Source organism: Heloderma suspectum, chromosome 3 (genome assembly GCF_057233095.1).
Source record: "Heloderma suspectum isolate Gila_16-S chromosome 3, 16-S_ref, whole genome shotgun sequence".
NCBI lineage: Eukaryota > Metazoa > Chordata > Lepidosauria > Squamata > Helodermatidae > Heloderma > Heloderma suspectum.
Genome location: NC_139460.1, coordinates 243,465,459 through 243,487,993, shown reverse-complemented (window position 1 = coordinate 243,487,993; position 22,535 = coordinate 243,465,459). Strand labels below are relative to the sequence as shown.

General features: G+C 38.8%; 1 protein-coding gene across 5 annotated transcripts in view; it reads right to left on the bottom strand.

Moving 5' to 3' along the window:
* The window catches only part of TIAL1 (TIA1 cytotoxic granule associated RNA binding protein like 1), a 42,572-nt gene that overhangs the window by 17,364 nt on the left and 2,673 nt on the right, over positions 1–22,535 (bottom strand). For 2 of the 5 annotated variants that reach the window (XM_084846076.1, XM_084846077.1), the window contains exons 2-7: positions 12,768–12,864; positions 9,142–9,240; positions 8,866–8,920; positions 8,388–8,475; positions 6,453–6,528; positions 192–300 (exon numbers count right to left, since the gene is read on the bottom strand). In XM_084846076.1, coding sequence (XP_084702202.1) covers positions 192–300; positions 6,453–6,528; positions 8,388–8,475; positions 8,866–8,920; positions 9,142–9,240; positions 12,768–12,864 — 524 coding nt within the window. Of the gene's footprint in view, positions 1–191; positions 301–6,452; positions 6,529–8,387; positions 8,476–8,865; positions 8,921–9,141; positions 9,292–12,767; positions 12,865–18,730; positions 18,799–22,535 lie in introns of all 5 variants that reach the window. The other 3 variants (XM_084846078.1, XM_084846079.1, XM_084846075.1) reach the window with 3 other exon arrangements.

Below are 22,535 nucleotides of genomic sequence, written 5' to 3'. Positions count from 1 at the left end.
TCCTGCTTGCAGAAGAAACCAAGCAGGAGTGATTGAGCAGTGTGTACCTATACAACTGCTTGTTCTAAAGAATTCTGGCTTATTGTTATATCTGAACTGATCCAATACGTAGGTCTTACGTTATTTCAGATTCGCATTAAACAATACAGGACTGAAATTTCATCCCTGCGCACCCCCATCAATATACTTACTTTCTTGTGTACTTTTTGGAGCAGGTGGCTTCCGTGTTGCCCAGTTAGTTCTGATTTGACGACCTCCTAACCACTGGCCTCCCATATGCACAATTGCATTTTCTGCATCCTGACAGAAAAACACAGGTTTGGTTTTCAGTACATACAGATCAGAAAGATAACCTTTTGAGAATAAGCCATGTTGAAATTAGAAGCATAACGCATATGTTCTGTTAGCTTCCCTACCGTCGCCCCTTTCTATATTTTAATAATTTATGGATCCAGATTACCCATGATTTTCTAATTTAATTAGTCACAAAGGACAAGTGACCTACCCAAAAGACTGAATATAAGGAAAAGGTGGATCCTGAGCCCCAACACAAAAAACAATTTATTTGAACCCACAGCTTAAAACACCAACAGAAACCTATTTCACGGAAGGTAAACTCTTGATCTCTCCGCCAAATTTCTCTCTGCAGCGAACTCATTGAGTGAGCTCACAAGCCATAAGAACATAAGAAGAGCCATACTGGATCAGACTAAGGGTCCAACTAGTCCAGCATTCTGTTCACACAGTGGCCAGCCAGCTGTCAACCAGGAACCCACAAGCAGGGCATGACCACAACAGCACCCTCCCACTCATGTTCCCCAGCAACTGGTGTACATAGGCTCACTGCCTCTGATACTGGAGGTAGCACATAGCCATTAAGACTAGAAGCCATTGATAGCCTTTTCCTCCAGGAATTTGTCTATTCCCCTTTTAAAGCCATCCAAACTGGGGGCCATCACTACTTCCTGCGGTAGCAAATTCCATAGTTTAATTATGCGCCTTGTGAAGAAGTACTCCCTTTTATCTGTCCTGTATCTCTTACCAATCAGCTTCATAGGATGGCCCCGGGTTCTAGAATTTTGAGAGAGGGAGAAAAATGTCTCCCTATCCACATGCACTACACCATGCGTAATTCTGTAGACCTCTATCATGTCTCCCCTTACCCTCCTTCTTTTCCACGCCAAACAATCCCAGCTGTAGTAACCTTCCCTCATAGGGGAGATGCTCCAGCCCTTGATTATTGCCCTTTTCTGCACTTTTTCCAGCTCTACAATATCTTTTTTTAGGTGTGGTGACCAGAACTGTACACAGTATTCCAAGTGTGCTCGCACCATAGATTTGTATAGGGGCTGTACGATGTTGGCAGTTTTATTCTCAAACCCTTTTCTAATTATGCCTCACATGGAGTTTGTCTTTTTTACAGTGGCTGCACACTGGGTTGACATCTTCATGAGCTCTTTCCTGGTCAGTCACGGCTAGCTCAGATCCCATCAGGCTATACTTGAAGTTGGGATTTTTTGCCCCCACATGCATCACTAAGTCATGCTAAGCCACCCTGAAAATAAGCCACCATGGGTTGGTTGTTCGCTTGATAATCCACGTTACTCCGGACAGATGATCGGGTGCACTGCAGCTTGCTGTGTGCTGTTTCCCCCTTAGTCCTCCTGCATGCTCTCAACATGTATTCCAGGCACCCTTGCAGCAGAAATCCTTGTTTCCTCATTCCCTACACCAGCAACCTTTCTGCAATTGATCTGCTGGGGTTGTCAGCTCACAAGGGAAATGCCCCTGCTTCCTGCATCAGATTGCCAAATGCATGTAATTTTCTAAGCCCTTATGAACACAGTAATGCATTTGTTTAAAAAAAATTGGGGGGACTGCGCAAGTGTGCAGGACTGCCTGTCCACTATTTAGGCCAGCCTAGTGATATCCCCCATGTGTCAATGTGGTCCTCTGCTGGACCCCTTAATGGCTTTCAATACTATCAACCATGGTATCCTTCTGGGCCGCCTCTCTGGGATGAGACTTGGAAGCACTGTTTTACAGTGGCTCTATTCCTTTTTGGAGGGGAGGACCCAGAAGGTAGTGCTGCAAGACTTCTGTTCCACTCCCTGGCCATTGGCCCATAGAGTTCCTCAGGGTTCTGTTTTGTCCCCCATGCTATTTAACATATACATGAAACCATTGGGAGAGGCTGTCGAAAGTTTTGGGGTTCAGTGTCACCAGTATGCTGATGATACCTAACTCTACTTTTCCTTTCCATCAAATTCCAAGGAAGCTGTTGCAGTACTAAATTGGTGTCTGTCAGCAGTAATGGACTGGATGAGGGCAAACAAATTGAGGCTTAATCCAGACAAGACAGAAGTACTCCTAGTCAGTCGAAAGACAGATCAGGGAATAGGGATTCAGCTTGTGCTGGATGGGGTTACACTCCCCCTGAAGACACTGGTTCGCAGCTTGGGTGAATTTCTGGATTCAGCCCTGAGCCTGGATGCCCAGGTTCCAGCAGTGGTCAGGAGTGCATTTGCACAGTTAAAGCTAGTGCACCAGCAGCACCCGTTCCTTGAGATGTCTGACTTGGCCATAGTGACACATGCCTTAGTTAGAGCCTGTTTAGATTATTGTAATGCGCTCTACGAGAGGCTGCCTCTGAAGAGTGTTCGGAAACTTCAGCTGGTTCAAAGAGCTGCTGCCAGACTGGTAACTGGGGCTGGCCATAGGGAGCAAACAACTCCCCTGCTAAAACAGCTCCACTGGCCCCCAGTCTGTTTCCAGTCAAAATTCAAAGTGCTGGTCATGACCTATAAAGCCCTATACAGCTTGGGTCCAGGTTATCTGAAAGAACGTATTCTCCCCTATGAGCCTGCTCATGCCCTGACATCTTCATGAGGAGCCTTTCTCGCAATCCTGCCACCATCACAGGCTCGCTGGTGGGGACGTGGGACAAGGCCTTCTCAGTGGCTGCCCCAAGGCCCTGGAATTCCCTTCCCAGGGAGGTAAGAGTGGCACCCTCCTTGGTATGTTTCTGCAGGCAGGCAAAAACTTTTTTGTTCTGGCATGCCTTTGGGGATAGCTAGTGTGGACCTGTGAGAATATGACAGATGGATGGTTATATTTCTTGTCTTTTAACAATTTGATATTCTATACAATTTTAATATTAGTAATGATTTAATTATATTTTTAACTTTTGTATACTTCTATGTATTGGTTTTAACTGTAAACGTTTTAATGTTGTAAAGCTGCCTTGAGTCCCAGTATGGGGAAAAAGGTGGGATATAAATATAATAGTAATAATAATAATGCCCTTGTCAATTTCATCCTCTACTTTGGACTTACCTTGCTAGGAACACCTTTAAAAAAAAAAAAAAAGACTGCTTCATGCACTACAGAAGTAATTACACAAAGAGTAGTGGTATAGCCTCTATGAAAAAAATCATTTGGATTCTTTGGACCCAAATAACTATTCCCCAGTTTCAAATATATATGTCCTGGGCAAAGCATGTGAATGAGTGATAGTATCACAACTTCAGGGATTTCTGGATGAAACTGATTATTTATATCGTTTCCATTCTGGCTTTTGGATTAGATTTGGGACAGAAATTGCGCTGGTGGCCCTATGGGGGAGTGCAACCCTGTTGATTCTCACGGACTTTTCAGCACTGTTCAGTACCATCAACCATGGTATCCTTCTGGACCATCTTAAGGGGATGGGGACTAGCAGTGCAGTACTGAGCTGCTTCAATTCATTCCTGACAGACAGGACACAGCAGGTGGAGCTGAGGGACCACAGCTCCTCCTCTTGGCTAGTGACCTATGGGGTTCCATAGGATTCCAACTTGTACACCATGTAATTCGACATCTAGATGAAACTGCAGGGCAAGGTTATCAATATTTAGATGATACCTGGCTCTATCTCTCATTTTCACCTGATCTTAGGGAAGCAGTAAAAGCACTGAAAAGTTGTCTGACAGCCACAAGGAACTGGATGGGGCAAAACAAACTGAAATGTAATCTTGACATGATGGAAGTACTGTTGGTAGATGCAGTATTGCCTTGGATGAGATTGGAGTACAGATGTGCCCACCTTCCTTGGATGGGATTGCATCCCTTTGAAAGGGCTAGTTTGGGGGTGGTATTGTTTGTGAGAAACATCTTTTTCCAGCTCTAGCTGGCTCTCCAGCTACTACCATTACTGACAAAGACATTCTTTGTCACAGTAATTCATGTCCTAGTCACCTCTGGATTAGACTACAGTAATGAGCTCTACTAGTAACCTATGGCTGCGAGAGCTGGACTGTAAGGAAGCCTGAACGAAGGAAGATAGATGCTTTTGAACTGTGGTCCTGGAGGAAAATTCTGAGAGTGCCTTGGACTGCAAGATCAAACCAGTCCATACTCCAGGAAATAAAGCCAGACTGCTCACTTGAGGGAATGATATTAAAGGCAAAACTGAAGTACTTTGGCCACATAATGAGAAGACAGGATACCCTGGAGAAGATGATGATGCTAGGGGAAGTGGAAGGCAAAAGGAAGAGGGGCCGACCAAGGGCAAGATGGATGGATGATATTCTGGAGGTGACGGACTCGACCTTGGGGGAGCTGGGGGTGGCGACGGCTGACAGGAAGCTCTGGCGTGGGCTGCTCCATGAAGTCAAAGACTCGGAAGTGACTGACTGAATAAACAACAAATGAGCTCTACATGGGGCTGCCCTTGAAAAGTTAGGTTACTGTTGGGAGCTAGGCATTTTGACCATGTTATGTCTATTTTAATTGAGTTTGTTTCTGGGCTCGACTCAAGTTGCTGGCGTTAACCTTTAAAGCCATAAACAGCTTCAGACCTGGGTACTTAAAAGGACAACGTTCTTCCATTTATTCTTTTCCACATGCTTTCAGGTGGGGAACTACTTCACATCCCCTGGCCTCATGAAGCTAGATGGATAGCCACAATGCCTAGAGCCTTCTCTGTGGCTGCACCCACCTTGTAAATGTTCTGCCAACATAAATTTGTCAAGCCCTATCACTGCAGTGTTGTAGGTGGAATGCAAAAACTTGGCACTCTAAGAAGTTGGTCAGTTAAAATTTGTAATAGCTCGAGTGTTTTTTAGCCTTTATGGTTAATCTGCTGTTTTAGGAACATGTCATTTGTTTGAAATATCGTTGACTTTGTTTGTTCACTGCCTTGAGTTCCCTTTCAGTGAAATAGGTATAAGCTTTTATAATAAAAGAAATAAACATTCAATATCCATGGCGATCTGAGGAACTAGAAAAATCTGACTCACGTAATTTTTCAATGTACTTTTTACAGTAGTTTATGTAAAGTGTTCATTTGTGCTTGAACCTTACCTGGGAAGGTGTTTTAGTTTTTCTGAAAATTTCTGCTAACAAATACCAGGCCTTATTTAAAAAAAAAAAAAACAGCTACTTTTTGGCTGCCACTATTAATACACATAAATGGAAACCAGCACTCTGAGTCAATAGAAAATTATCTGAATGTATATCATTCCGTAGTTTTTGTGTGATTGGCCTGTAGATTGTATACACACAACAACCTTGATTAATATATGGATTGGTTATTTTCTGTTGTGGATTTCATTTTTCTTAGCAGCTCTGGGCATTTTTAATAGAAATATGGGGTTGAAATGTAACAAACAAAACTAACAATGGGATTCAAGTTTTTAGTTGCTTCCAAATAATTAGAAACCTGAAACTTAGTATATACACAGTACAAGATGCTATGATTACCAGAAAAACCTGGTACTGGAGAATTTTTTGCCACTTCACGTACTTTAACCATCAGTATGTATCTACATCTAATTATTTACTAGATATAGTAAATCAGTAGATAAATCAGTAGATATCTATATCTCATTTACTGATGGGGGTATCAAGGTACTTGCTCGGCAGGCAGACTACTAAAGTTGTATGCATGGATCTAAACAAATCTTGAGCTGAGTTCCACTCATGGATTGGGGCTTTTCAGTCTCCACACTCCCACTGCAGCCCCTTATATCCCCTGAGAAGTTGCTACTGATGACTGGGGGATCCGCTGGAATGGCATAGGATACAACATGGAAGGGGGCGCAGAAAGAAGGGAGTCCACGAAAATCAGGGATATACTCCTTACACAAGCAGAAGTATCTTCCATTCACAGAATTACTCTGTTGAATACAACACACTATCCGAGATACTCAAATTACTAGTAAAGTCTGAAAGCGGCATATTTTTCATCTCTCATCCAAAAGCACCATCTCCCTACACCACACCTCTACAAGAATACAAGAATGTGGAATTTGCCCGTTACAAACTTCAACACCAAAGGGTTATAGAAGATGGATTCGCAATGTTATCCAGGAAGGATTTACATGTTTGTAATATATCACAAATGCATTATTATCGTAATACATCAGACCCAGAGAATGTTAACTACTGATTAACCGTTTTTGTTAACTCACCAGTTTATTATAAAACGATACAAAGCCATATCCTTTTGATTTTCCTGTTGCCATATCTTTAACTACTCGTGCATCCCTGGGAAGAGAAGCACAGTTATATGAGGAAAACATTAAAGTTTTTCAAAATAAAAACTAAAAGGAACCACACACACTGTATTGTGAGCATAATTTTCCCTATTATAAACTCAGTAGCCCCTATAACTATAACCATTCCTAAACTCTCCCTAATTCTTCTTTACCTGTTAGAAAAAAGCAGTAGGACAAAAAATAACATGTAATAAACATGCAACCTAACCATATAACCTGCACTTTCTATAACTAAAATGTTCAAATTTGAAATTTTAAAAGGAACAAAGTTTCCTTTTCTAATACTCTATTGGCTAGGGTCCTCTAAGGTTCACTGTTCTATAAATTACTGTAACATTTCTAACTATTTTACCATGCATTTTCTAAATAAATGCCCTCTGCCTAGTGATATAAAATATGAAATATTAAAAAATTGAAAAAGAGGAAAAAAATAGGAATTAAAAGGCATACATGGCCTGTTAACAGATTTCTTTATTTTTCTTGGTCAATTCTCTACCATCATTTTGGAGTTTGGGCAGCTGTAAATTTTGAAAAATTGACATTTTCAGAAATTTAAGAAAGGAGAATAAAACTAACAACAATGCTAAGCACACCAGTACGAAAACAACAAATTTTACACATAAATTTTAGTGAGTAAGTTAAAATGATTGGAAATATAGAACTGCACTGAATATAGAATGTTAAAATGTAAATACTATGTATATATAAATAATGTATAATAAGAATAAATAGAAATGAGAAAAAAATCTACAACTGAGTTCCAGTGTGCACAGTTCCTTGCAGTTAGCTTCAAGATCCTGTCCATTCTTATGAGCAATTCTGCAAAATAATCAGAATGCTATTACTTTTAATTGTGACTTGGACTTTAGAAAAACTGCAGGTCTCAGGTATAAATAAAGATTGAGAAATAGCAACCTGTATTAAACCTTTTTATATTGGCTCGCAAACAGTACTACTTACCACATTGAGATAAAAAGCAAAGTAAACAAAATAAGACAAAATAAGATTTATGTATCATTTGAAAATATGTACAGAGTGTAGAGAAAATATGTTTTTAGCAGAAATATATTCCTGTAAAGTAACACAAGATGTTGAGGTTTTGTTTTCGTGTTGTTAAAAGGACAAAGGAAACAATAGGAGAAAATCTTTGAAGAAGCTAGATTATGCAACAAAAGAGAGACAGACATGCTATAGCACTTACAGGAACACTTACAATGTTTAAAATGTTCATTAAAAAAGATATGGATATTTGAAAATCTAATCCCAAGTTCCTACTGTATACAGAGCAAATGTATTTTCGGACTGGCACACTCTGTGCACCACTACAACAAAAGTTGCTGTACTTAACTTACCAGAAGGTGTTAGCTTTAATTTCCAAATTCAAGAACCCTAAATATAATGCCACTACTTTTCAAAATAATACATATACACAACTAGGTTTTATAGCTTGCTACACTATCTTACATAATTTGTCTGCAGTCCAACACTACCTACATAATTACCAGATATGTAAGATACCTTGATGCTTCCAACACACACCTCTGAATGAACCCCAAGAACCAACATCATTTTCTTATTTGCCAACAACATAAAACCCCCAAACACATAGCAAGCGTTAAAAGCACACAGCTTTCAACAGATTTGATGCAAAGACTTTATTCGAGTTTGTGTGGGACAATATGATGCAATCCCCTCCCCCCCAATCACTCTATACCACCCATTGCCCATTATCAGGAAAACTTTTAAGTAAATTGAGCAAAGTGGAGGACACTAATTTTAAGAGAAGAACAATCTTGTATTATGACTTGTTCTGTATTGATCATTTAAGGTACAAACTATGGTACTTACGATATTTTACCAAAAGGAGCAAATGCTGACTTGATGTCTTCTGTTGTTATTTCTGGACTTAAATCTCCCACAAACACATGGAAGTGATCTGGGGGAAAACATAAACTAATTACACTGCTGTTATTCCATAATTTAGCTCTCTTGCATTGTCAGGAGCTAAATGTCCTTACTTTAAGGACATGATTAGGATGCAAACAATCCTCTGTTTAAATTCACAACTGCATTTAACCAGTAAATTAGACTTCTTCAGCCAAGCAGGCTATTTGGCAAATGAACTGCACCCTATCAATGTGAAGTAACTCAACTACTTTATAAAATCAAAATGCATGAGAAACATGACTAACTTAAGTCCCATTTATTACAAGGGGTCTACTTTAGGTAGAACTTACATTGGATTTTACGCCATATGTTTGTGAGCTCAATTATACCATTATAGATTATTTTGGTAGACTTGTTTCAGAGTACTAACATTACTTACTTGATGTATCTTTTTTCTGGCTACTTGGTGTTGTTGCCCAGTTAACTTTTACCTCCTGAAATTAAGAAAAACATCAGTACCAACATAATTGTAGAACGCATATATCAACCAAGACACAATGTAGGCTTACTTCCATCAACAAGTTTGTTTTCTCTTTATGGAAATACTAATTTTCAAGGTACTTCTAACTAAGAACAGGGTCAAAAATGGTTGCCATGAATCATAATTAACCTATTCACTTCATTTGCTACATGTCATTCTTTTGTTGCAACGTACCTTTCCCAAAATTTTTCTCCCATTCATAGCAGCTAATGCAGCAGCTGCATCCCTGTGTTCATAAAATTCCACAAAGCAATAAGGGTCATTGCTTGTATGCTGCAAAACAGAAAATCCAACAGAAGAGTTGACCCTTCTGCTATCGGGTTGCTGAGAAGAAAATCCAGGAAAATATATTACTTAAAGCTAGAAATTACTATAAATGCTTATAAAATAGCCTAATTTTTGTCCACTCTGTCACACTAATAGTTTAAGTAGTAACATTCACAAAATTGCAGTTGTGACCTCAATCTAGAGATGAGCATGTAGCAACAGTCTACAGGCTCAGTGCTGCACATATGGAGCTCTCTTCTAAACAGACAGCACTGTTAGCAGACACATCGCTGATCACCTGCTTTGGGGGTAGAAAGGAAAGGAGGTGTAACTGGATCAACTGCTAGGAGGGGGAGGTGTAACAACCAGTCACCCACATGCAGATGCCTGATTGGTACACTTGTCATGATTGATACTGCCAGCCTCCTATTTGGTGAACAGAAATGTGGCACCAGTCCAACAAAAGGGCACCAAATGCACAGCATGGGATGCCGGATATTTTTTTTTACCTTTTGATACATAGGACTGGATCTAGAAGAGACCTATGCACAAACACCTGTTTTGGGATGAAGATCATCTTTACTCGATTGGGTTATGTATGTATAGGTTTTATATTTTACCCATTCCTTCATATAATCTTAAAAAAACAATTCTCAAATATGAGTCATGGATAGTGTGCGCGCCACACATATACACTCAGTAGAGGGAAGTCGTGCGCCTAACCAAAATTTTCCAGTTGTCAGTAACACAGAAAATTCCACATGAGCATGAAGGGCTTTTTCCTTCCCCAGCCAGTAACCCTGAACATGCAGCAAGGTTGTGGTCCAAATGTCAAATTAACTTTGAATATGTCTGTTGCTTCTTTCTTAGTAATTTTTTGACAATAGAACACAAATCCCAGACAGGAATTCTTTTGTAACTAACATTAAAAAAAAATCAATCTGGAATAAGGTCATGTATATCCTTGCTTGTATCAATACGTTACAGCAAAAATTAAAAATAATTGTTGAAATGTACTAAGTAATATCAGTTAAGTGGAAGGAAATAGATAAACCAAAGGGATTAACACATATTATATTGCTAAATTCTAGAAATAAAAGTTCAAGCCACTTTATTTTTATTCTTTCCTGTCCAATATTTACTGAAAAAGTATAATCAATAAAGGACAAACTGGAAAAACATGTTATACATTTAAATACACAGAATTTAGAACAAAACAAAATGTTAAAGGGAAAGATATGAAACTTGGACCTTGGTTTGAAATAATATTCCTGAATATTTATTATGGGGAAATCTGAAATAAATCTTTCCCTATCCTATTCAATATTGGTGGTTCTTAAAACCTTATGGCAGGGGTGGGCAACTTGCATTCCTCCAGATGTTTTGGTCTACAACTCCCATCATCCCTCACCATTGGCTATGTTGGCTAGGGCAGATAGGAATTGTAGGCCCAAACATCTGAAGGGCGACAGGTTGCCCACCCGTCTTACAGGTTAGAAGCGGAACAGTGGTGGAGAGAGACATGATAACAATGTGACGATGCCCCTTAGAGAAATTTTGGGGAAGTTATTAATTAAAACCAAAGATATGACTAGTTATAAGATTATATATGACTATAATTGTATTACTGAGAAGTTTTAGAATACAAAATGCAGTATAGAATTAATTCACCAAAAGTGTGACTGCTAAGCGAATTGCCAATGTGAAAAGTGTGATTCCTCAGCCTCTGCCATTAACATCTATAGTACAGATACCAGACAATAACTCCACACTGCTTGGAGAATTTCGAACTATAAGGTTCACAAATAATTTCTACTCCATGGACACAGTAAACTGAAGTAGACTTCTCATATTGCTCAGAAGGGTAAAGCTCACTGACACCAAAGTATCAGACACACAATGGGGTACAAGATAACAAAGGTTGACTGAGACTAATTCCCATTCCTTGTTTTTAATAGGACATGAGTGCAAGTAACGTTCACTGGATTGTGTCCATTGTGGTTTCAAGGCACTTATTAATATACAATCCAGAAAAAGTTACTTGGGACAACAGTAGAATGGTCCATCAATATACAAGAAATTATGCTGTCGTGTTTAAGAGAAAGCCTCTCTTTGAAGTAAAAAAAGACAGAAAGGATACAATATAGGAATGACATGCACCCCCTAGACTTTTGGAGCCCTGCTCTCTTGGCACTTCAAAAGAGCCTAACTTTGATCCTTCACTCTTTTCAAGTGTCCTTATATTGTTACACGATCAGTATTTAGTAATGGCAAAAAGCAGGAGGGGAAATCAACAGTACAAAAATCAGTACTATCATTTATGTAGCTGTTTATGCAACTTGCTTTAAAATCATTATCCTATTCAGCTTTTCAGTTACATTTAGGGAGACAGGTCTTTTTAATTTTATGGTCTTGAACTAAGAAAGTACAATTTGCTTAAAACCACTCAATAAATCCCAGGGTCAGATCAAGTTCAGTATTCTTTCTGCTAGACAATACTGGCGCTCTGCTTGTGAAGTTATGCAGTCACTGAAAGCAAGATAGTTATGCGTGTCAATAAGGTACAAGAGATATTGGCTGTATTCGGTTTCACAATAAGCCGTGGTTTATCATGACAGGAACCAGCCCAGTCTTCCCTGGATTTCTGCACTCCCTGCTTCCTTCTGCAGCACAGCTACAAGATCAGAAGTTTCTGCTTCTATCTTAGATTAACTGCAATTTAGTGTGTCATCTGAACCCTAAAGTGCAATCTTATCTATTGTTCACTGAAACAAGACAGCTTCATAGTCCATGGTTTGAAGTTGTCTTGTTTCAAACAAACCATAGTTAAGATTAACCAGTTTGTCAAGTTTGCATGACATGACAAACCACCATTAATTAAAAAAAAAACACAGAAATGAAAGCTTCCAAATTCCTCTTCATGGTTGCTTCAAATAAGGATGCCCAGCAAGCATATATGCAATGTAACTGCTATTCTTTGCAATGACCAACATCTATAGTTTCCAAGAATTAAAGACAGTTTGTCTGAATTCTTAAGTTTCTTCTATCAGAAAGTAGGGGTGTCACCTGATCCAAGTCAATAATTTTTAGTTATTAATTATATATATTTAAATGGATTAAATAGATCATTTGCGAACACATAAACAATTGTTTGGCAGAAAAGAATGTACATATATTGTGTTTATATGACGTGTGTATGTTATAACAGGCACAGGCATTCCCTCCTGGTTGGGATAGAAGGGGAAATGGCATTTGCCATTAGCAGTTTTTATATAAGCACTTATATTAAAAATAATTCCCTTTCTTAAGATGTATTAACTGTTTAAGAGCCACCTTTTTAGTTGCTCTAAAGACTTGCAGTTAGATCAATTAATTGACTAAGACTGCAGTCCTACATGCACTTACCCACTGAACTCACTAGGGCTTACTTCTGAATAGACATGTGTAGGATTGTACTGTAAATGTTGCACTTCTAGCAGGGATGTTTCAAGCAGCAGCTATATTTGATATGACCTAGGCTAATAGTGTCTTACCTCTGTTATCATTTTACAGCTTTTGCATGGTCCAATTTGGCTGAATAACTGAAGTATAAGTACCTCAGTCACGTCTCTGGAAAGATTTCCTACATAGCTAGACAGACAAAAGGAAAAGTAGGATTAATCCCATCATTCATTTCTTGCCAAGGATGTTCAACATAATTTATAAAATGTATATTCTGTATCTCGATAAACAGATACTGTAACACCTGCAAATAAACTTCAAATACATGATTAAGCAGCCCACAGCACTGTAAGTTCTAAGAAGGCTGGTTTGCACGATTCCTTCAGCCCACCATGGCTAATTTAAGCCACGGTGGGTTGTGGTGCATGCTGGTAGTAATTCTGAATATTCAAGCTGTGGCGGGCAGTCACTACTGCTTATCATAATGTGCAAACACGGTGAGGGCGGGTTGTTGTCATGGTTAACAAATCGCCCATAACCCATGGGCTGTTTTTTCCCCTCGCAAATCAGGACATGTCTATCATATACTTCCCAGCCCTATTAAGGATGAACATTTCTGCCATAAAACATCACAAGCGGTTAGTGATACAAAGTATACAGGAAGGTCCAACAATAAAGATAGTCATGCTGATCAAGTACATGTTGCTTTTAACTAAATAGTCAGACAAACACTAAAAGAGCAGAAACAGCTAGGCCACAGTTCAGAAGAGGGCATGTGTACCATCCATGGATGCAGCCAATATTTTCTAGAATTTTCTTTTCAGAAGATGCTTCTACAAAATCCAAAACATTGTCCCCTTTGAAGTGAAAAATTAAAAAAGCAACTTCAGTATTTGGAACAAGACATTTTTAACTGAAGGAAAGAGCAGTACATTCACACTGGTGTCATCTCTGCTTTTAAGATTCCTTCCAAGCATCAAATTCTAGAAGTTTTTTTTAATCCAGGGGAATTTAAAGGCAGCAGTTTACTAGTTCTGTATAGGAAGTTTCTAAATGAAGAACGTCCCCCTCCCCAAACTGTGCACACGCCTAAACAATCCACATAATTCCCTTGTGCTCAGATCACACCATTCAAAGGTATACAAAATACAGAAAAAAAATGTCAAAATTAGAATATTCTCTTAGATGCCTGGAGAATCAGACTGCAATCCTATACAGTATTCTCATTTACTTGGGAGTAAACCCCACTGAACCCAGCAGAATGTACTTCTGAGTAAACATGTTTAGGATTTTGCTGTTAATCAGGAATTCCAATAACTGGGCCTGTTTGCACGTCACAACAGCCCACTGTGTGTTAATTTACCCATGGAAGCTGCTACATGATAACCCATGGGTAACTTAAGCCACAGTAGACTGTCATGTCATGTGAACCAGGTCACTGTGTACTTCAGGTATATCTAGGAAGTATTGTGAAGGATTTCTGAAAACTTAGTGGTGTTCCAAGAGCAGTGTGATGAAGCACGGTGGGGAGAGGGATTGCTTACACAAATCCTACTAGCTGACCACAAACCCTTGGACTTCTCTCACAGAGCTCTCTGGATTGTGGAGAGTGTTATTTTTTAAGATCATTCTAGCAATATAAAAAGAGAAACTTCTTAAAATCATTTTCTATTTCAGAAACCTATAATATCACAAATGCCCAAAATATACAAGCCAAAAATCTGTGATGTAACATTTTTGAAGTTGTAACATTAATCTTAATACAGTGTAGCTATGTTTACTTCAATGTTACTTGTTACAGTAACTAGACTTTGAAGAGCCAATTCATTTTCAATTTACATATGTTCTTTCAAGTCTGTAGAGACAAAAAGGAACAACATTCTTATCATTTTTATGAACCTGCACTATTAGCTCCAGTACTTTCAGACTGTAGTCCTGAAATGGCAGTAGCTAGGCTGTGACTGCTAGAAAATACATACAACAGTGGATCTTAAATGTGAAAAATCAATACAAAGTCTGCAATCCTATGGACATTTATTTACCTGGGAATAAGTCCCACTGAACTCAACGGGGCTGTTCACACAATACAACAGCCCAAGATGGGTTATTTAATCCACAGTGAGGCTGAGGTGTGTGCAGCTGCCATTTTGAATATGCAACCCCCGCTTGAGGGTTGTCACATCATGTGAACCCAGCACGTGTGGGTTATGTAAGGGTTAAACTATCCTCACATAACCCAAGGTCCATTTTAGGGTTATGCGAAGGTTGTTTAAGCCTTGCATAACCAACACTCACCACATTTGCATGATGCAACAATCCCCAAGCAGGGGTTGGATATGCAACCTGGCACCCACAGCGTGTCATCCAAATCCAGTCAATGGGACTTACTTCTGAGTAGACAGACTGCATTTGTAAATTGTGACAACTTTACTCCTGTTAGAAAAGCTATTCTTGCTGAATAGGACAGAAAATTCATGATCAAGTGGATATGTGTATACTAAAATAAAACAGGTTTTAAAATGAATTAAATACTTCATTTGAGAGCCAGTGTAGTATAGTGGTTAGAACGTTAGACTAGGACTGAGGAGATCCAGGTTCAAATGCCCATCTCAGTTCACTGGATGACCTTGGGACAGTCACACACTCTCAGCCTAACCTACCTCACATGATTGTTGTGAAGATAAAAAAGGGGGCAGGGGGAAGAACCATATACACTGCCTTAAGCTCTTTAGGAAAAAAGTGAGATATAAGTTAATCAATAAAATGCTGGGAAGGACTCGAAAGCTAGGTACTATCCTCCCAGAATCGATATAAACTTCCCCTACCCATCCCACTCCCAATAACAACTGGACATTACTGAGTAACTTATTCAGGGCTATGTCAGCTCCCACAGCTTCTACAAAAAGGTAAGAATCTGTACTGGTAATTCAAACAGCTTTCTTATACAGAAGTCAATATCACTCTGAATTAACTTCTAAACTAACAGCTATATAATGCCATAATACCACTGTAGAAATGACACTGGCGATTTCTTATCCATGGGAGATGGCTCCCTCCCACAACCCCCCTCCCCTATGCACACACACAGATGCTCTTAATTGCCTTTCAGGTGTACACCAGTACCTACATTAACCATAGTTAATGCTAACATAGAATCCACTCAAGCAGAATTTGAAATAGAATATGAAGGATGTCAGCAAGTCTTAGTGAAACCCCATTAGTATTAACCACAGTTAACACTGGTGTCATGTATTTCTTAATCTTAGTTAAAGCAGAAAGGGAACATTTGTTTGAGAGAGGGAAAGGAAGCCCACTCTCGAGCTCTTAATTGCAACTCAGAGATCCTCAGCATTATGGTTGCCACCAGTGATAATAGCTCAGTATTTGAAGTTACTCTACATAAAAACTTTTTTTAAAAAAGCCTCTCCATAGAACAAACCATTATGATCAGAAGCTATTAGTCCTATTCGCAGCCATCAAAGTGTTTTAGTACAAAAAATACAAAGATTTCTAGATGATATTTAATCATGGATGTTGGCTGATCCACTACTATTTCAGCAAGCAAGAAAAAAATGTTAGTCAAATTAAACAGAAACAATCTTAGAGCACCTTGAAGACTAATAAATGTACCGTGGTATAAGTTTCTATGGATCATCATAACTTCATCACATGAAGTGGAATCTAGTCCCCAAAAGCTTATATCATAATAAATTTGTCAGTCCTTAAAGGTTGTTTTTGCTATAACAGACTAACACAGCTGTCCTTCCAGAAATTGTTCAAATCAGACTGTGATCTAGTTCAGCTGTACTGTGATCACTTCTCTTATCAAGTTTTTCATTATCCATGAAGCATCAACATTTATGTGCATGTACTATTTCCATCTTTAGCTGTTGTGCTTCAATGATTTCAAGTTTACACATACAGATAACTATAATGCTTTCTTTCTACATTAGGTACACCTGAAATTGTAAAACAATCTCAGGCATCTGGTCACCTGAATGTGTTGTGTTCTGATGCACCTAGAAACTGGAAATGTTTTGTCTAGTCCTTATCTCTTGAGGTTTTACAACTGCCTATTCTTAACTCTCATGAAATATGGAACAGCATCCTATGCAAAGGTGACTTCCTTTATGAAACTTACAAGCATTTCAGATGTAATGGGAATTTCATTATTGTCTTTTTTTCTTTTGCAAATGAATCCTCTTCAAGATTCTCACTAAAATTCACAGTGCTTTTAAAATTTTAGCACAAAACAGAATGAAAATTTAAGTTTGAAATTATGATTGAGCTAATTAAAGAACTAGCACATCAAAGTTTGTTTCTGTAATAACATTATAAAAATATTTGACTATATTAGACTGGTCAGTTGGTCAAGCTTTTTGGCAGGGCACATGCCCAGCCTTAATCTAACGAAGCGACACTATTTGAAAAGGAGAGAATCCTTTTGCAGTCCCGGAATTCAGTGAACTGTCCAAGCTTATTTCAGCTCAGGTGAAGAAGCTATAGTGCAAGTGTGAAACTCAGCATTCAGGCAGCAGGCAATATCCAGCAACGCAACCCAGCTGAGAAAGTCAGTCTGAGAAATGTGGTCAGTCATGGGTTGTGCTGGATCTGACAGGTGAAAAGTTAATCTTTTATCTGCGAAAGGCTGCAAGGTCAGCCTTTCTCAAAGGTTCTGAGAAGGTTCTGAAGGGAACATTAGAGGCCCTGCCTCAGTTATGTACCAATTCCTGACATGAGCCAAGAATAAGATTAGTAAAATACAATCTTTATTAAGGTCAGCCAATACTGAACAACCTGGGACCAGATTATCTGGCAGAGTGCCTTCCCCGATATAGACCGGTGCGATCATTAAGATCACTGGAGGAGGCCTTGCTGGTTATACTGTGACATGCAGATAACAATCTTGTGGCAACCCAAAAGTGGGCCTTCTCTGTGGTGGCGCTCACCTTATAGAATGCCCTCCCTCTTGGTATTCGGGAGGTACCAACTGTGGTGTGTTTCAAGCACCAGTTAAGGACCCATTTCTTTATTCAGATCTTCCCGTATTAATTGTGCTGCCCAGTTTGTTTATTAATTATAGTGTTGTGAGTATTTGGTTTTCATGTTTTATCAATGTTTTATGTAAATGTTTTTTTAATTTATTATGTACTTTAACATTTGTTTTGTAAACTGCTTAGAGATATTTTTAGATATGGTAAGTGGTATATAAATCTAATAAATAAATATTTACAATGAAGTATGCGAACCTTCAACTTGCATAAATATCTTCTTCGACCTCAATATTTAAGAAAATAAGCTTTATGAAGGTGAAAATAGGAAAACAGTTGGCCTCAGCTCAAAGGGGAGAGTCAATATTTGAGAGGTGGGCACCTTAAATGGGCAGCTAAGAAGGTATGTTGTGTAGCGCCGCAAGTTCCATAAAAGCCAGGTATCTCTGGTTCAAAACTAACTAGACTATGAATTCACTGTGTGGTCTTAAGCAAGCCATAATCAGCTCAGCCCACCCTCTCGGCCACTACTTGTAATATGGGCACAACAGCATCAGATCACTTTGCAGAGCTGTTTCAATATTACTGAAAGTACCTGAAGCACTTTGGCCATTTGGAAAAAACACTAGGAGTTTACATTTCTCCCCTGGTATATTTGAAGACATGGTTTTAAAAAACACACATAAAAGTATAAGGTACCTGGAAAACCAAGAGTAAACCAAGGTGGGTAGTCAATGCAGAGAATGTTAAGGCTTAGCCATGAAATCAGGATATTATCAGCTTTTGAATGAATTCATTTCAACTGAGAAAATAGTTGGAACATGAAGCCAGCCTACAGAAGCACAAAATTTATTCTTTGCTTTGCTTTTTTTTTTTTTAAGAAAACATTTTTCAACTTGGGAAATGCGTATTCTGAATTAATTATCTTAATCTTAAGGTAGACTGCAATAGAGTATTTGAAGCAAACTAAATAGTCATATGAAATACTGGGATTTTTCAAGCTATTTCCTAAGAACATATAATTGGAAAAAACATAAATAATGAAATAAAGGCATATACTATACCTCTATTAGCTGTCTCCCTAATTCATGAGACATCACTTATGCTGCATTGACAGGCATAGTATAGAAACCTAGATAGATAACAGAAGTAGTTTATATTCTGACATATATAGGTTCCAATACTAGGTACTGTTTTGCATGTAGAAAAACACATTTGAAAATACATGGAAAAAATAATCCAACCTATAAAATTGACTAAGTCAGCAAACATATGCACACTTACCTCACCGGGAAGCCCTATTGAATTTGGTGAGACTTGCTTCCAAGTGAACATGTTAGGTTCATGCTGGTAGTTTACAGACACTAGTAGTCCAATTTGGATTTAAGGACAGCCCATGGGCTTTTTACCCATGTGTTATTGTTTTGGAATCCAGACACAATCCAGGAAACCCTGTTCCTGGGTTGTGTTCTGTGTCATACGAACCTGGAACTCTGGGTTGTTGAAGGAGAAACAATCCAGAGTTTTAACCCAACAAAAAACCACGCGTTAAAACTCTGGGTTGTTTCTCCCTCAACAAACCAGAAACCCAGGTTTGCACATCACGGAAACAAAGTGGAAGCAGTGAACGGTAGGAGGACAGCGCACTTGCTCGCTCCCACACAGCCCCAACTAACCATGCATTAAAAAAACATAGTTGCCTGTTATGTGCGAACCGGGTCATTATATCCAAATGCTTCTGTGTAGCTGACATGATTAATTCTGTGTACTAGTGGTACATGTTATATTCAAAATCTGACTTACAATTTATGACCAGCAAAATGAAACTTAGGTGCTTCCTTTAATATACTATTTGTCTACATTGCAATTCACAGACAATATACAGAAGTTTGTTGATGAGTAATAAGAGTTAAGGAATTTAATAAGAGGTCTAACAAATGTTTTGTTTGAAAAAAGAATACTGTGAACACTTAATACTCAACAGCTGATAAATCTTATAACTGAGAATCTATACCAGCCTTCCCCAATGTGGTGCCCGCCAGATATTTTGGACGAAACTCCCATCAGCCCCAGACAGCATGGCCACTAGTCAGGGATTACGCGAATTTAGTCCACACCATCTGGAGAGCACCAGCTTGGGGAAGGCCAATCAACTCTACACGATGTTTCCAATGGGAAGTTACAGGCACTGAAAAATCAACTGTGAAGCTCGGTCAGGAAACTGCAAAAAATAAAAAAATAAAAAAAAATAACAAGCAGTTTTCCCTCATTCAGCATCCTACTAATTATATTATCCAGAGCTCCTAGTAACTCTCCCATAGCTCCTGCTGTCATGCAATGAAGAGTTACTAAACTGAATAATTTTAACAAGTGATCTGACTTTGTTTTATTGACTTATTTCTTGCTCTCCAGGTACATGATGTATCTTGGACCCTTGTGCTCCACTTGTTGTGGCAGACAATTACCTAGACGGGCCACAATACACTGAAAGCGTTTTGATAATGAAGGGTCTTGTATTGTTAGAAGCTGACCACAGAGGCTGGGGCATTCAAGATTTATAATTTTATACACAAGTAACCTAAGCACAAGCTTGGCTCCAAGTAATTGAAATGTTAGAAGGCAATTTTCTGTCTTTATCAACTTTCAGAAGAGATGACAAAATATTTCAAATCCACATGCACTGGCATGATTTTTTTAGGCACCCACGCAACCAGATGCTTGCTATTTTTCCAGCCCTGATTTTTAGAAATGTAGATCCAATAGAAATCCTCCTCTACAACACAAAAAGCAATGATTCCACTAGGAGCACTTCGAAGCAAATTATTAGTTGGGGATGACATAGAGTCCTTTAGCTTTTGCTCCAGCTTCCTGCTTTTTGTCAATGAGAACATGATTCCTACACTGTAGGGGAGACAAGTATGTAAAGAAATAATGTTTCAGAATAGGTTTGATAACACTACAAATAGAGTTGAATTTGGAATCATCAGACATACAAAATTTACACATTATTGAGATTATACACATGCTACAGTAGAACTTCTGATAGTAAATGCTTACTATAGAACATTTTAGAGTCTATTGCAGCATTCCTCAATCTGGCACACTCAAGATGTGTGGGGCTTCAACTCCCACCATCCCCAGCCAGCATGGCCAATGCAAGGAGGCGATGATATAGCTGAAATGTCACATGCTATGATGGGAAGATGGGGGTTCATGCAATAGGCCATGCGTAAATTGGTCCTAAACCCTCAAATACATAATAATTTTGCTTTGTGAAAACTTTATAATGAGTTTTGACACAGCTCAGAATATAATGACTATAGGTAGTATGTTTGAAGCAAAATGTAGTTCATTTTTTAGATACAAGAATATTCATTCAGTGTGCATGTTTTTTTCCTAAGAAAACTCTTTCTTACATCACACATAAAAATCCTAGCCTTACAACTGAATAGAATTTGAACATGACAAAAACATCAGCTATATTCACAGTACTGTCCTTCAAGTCTGTTCCACTTCCATCTATTTAAAATTTGGACTGAACAGCATTATAAAGAAACACAAAGATGACTGCACATTTCTCACTTCATTAGGGCAGAAAACAGATAAGACAAAGTCAGCGAGATAATATGTTGTGCTCTGTTTTCTTAATAAAGAAAACAATGCAAAACTATGGCAGCTGTGCACACTCTTCTGGCTCAGAAAATAGAGTAGAGATTTGCAGGCACTATGGTGCTGATTTGTTCCTCTAACACACAACTACGGCAGGGGTGGGCAGATGTTTTAGACGTCAACTCCCAGAAGCCCCTGCCAGCCTGGCCAATGGTCAGGAATGTGGGGAGCTGAAATCCAAAACATCTGGAGATCTACTTTCAGACCATCCCTCCGCTACAGCACTATGGCAGCTGCCCAGGGGAAAGCACGCATGTAGGCCTGCCCCTAATAACATACAGCTTTAGCGTGTTTTACTCAGAAGTAACTCCCATTGAATTCAATGGGACTTAGTCCAAGTAAATGTGTAGAGGACTGCAGACTTAGGAGATAACACCAGCTGCAACCAAGTGCAGGCTACTATTCTAGCCCTGATTTTCAGGTAATTGAATTCATTAGTAATCACCTGCTACAGCAGTGACACCACTGGGAAGTTTGCAAAGAGAATTAATGGTTTGGCAACATTTTAAATGAATTCCGTTTTGCTCAACCTCCCTGATGCTCTCATTGACAAAAATGTGGTTCTTAACTTGCAGACCTGAAAGATATACCAATCATCTGGTTATGCTTTATGTTTTAAGTTTAACCACACAATGGACATTTACCAGTTGCATGCTAGATCCATTCACCCCCACCATCCACATGCCCTGTCTTTTCCAACTTTGCCAAAAAAGCAATATTCCTAATTGAGTCTGTTTGGATCTTGAGTCACTTAGGATCACTCCCTAAATATTCAAAGTAACCAGGGTGTGTTAGTTTCAAGCATGCAATCAGAATGGAGACCAAGCTGGCCAATAAAATCAAGTTTAAATGATTTTATTAACTTTTGGGGAATGGGGGAGGAAATAGGAGACACATCCAAAACTAATCTGAACGAACCACAAAAGCTTAGTCATCGTTTCAGAAGAAAAGACTATATTCCCAATTCATTCTGACTGAAACTAAAACTATAATCTGTTTAATTACAAAGAACATTTTGAAGATTGCTTCCCTAAAAGCAGGCCAAGAGCAGCTATATACAACAAAAATAGTTTTCCACTTTCAAGGATATAGACCAAGCCAGGAGTGGCTAACATGTACCCACCTTCTCTGGGGCACTTTTGTTCAGGTCTATGCTTTAATCACGATCCTGAGAACTCTAAACTTGTTCTTTTGAAAAAC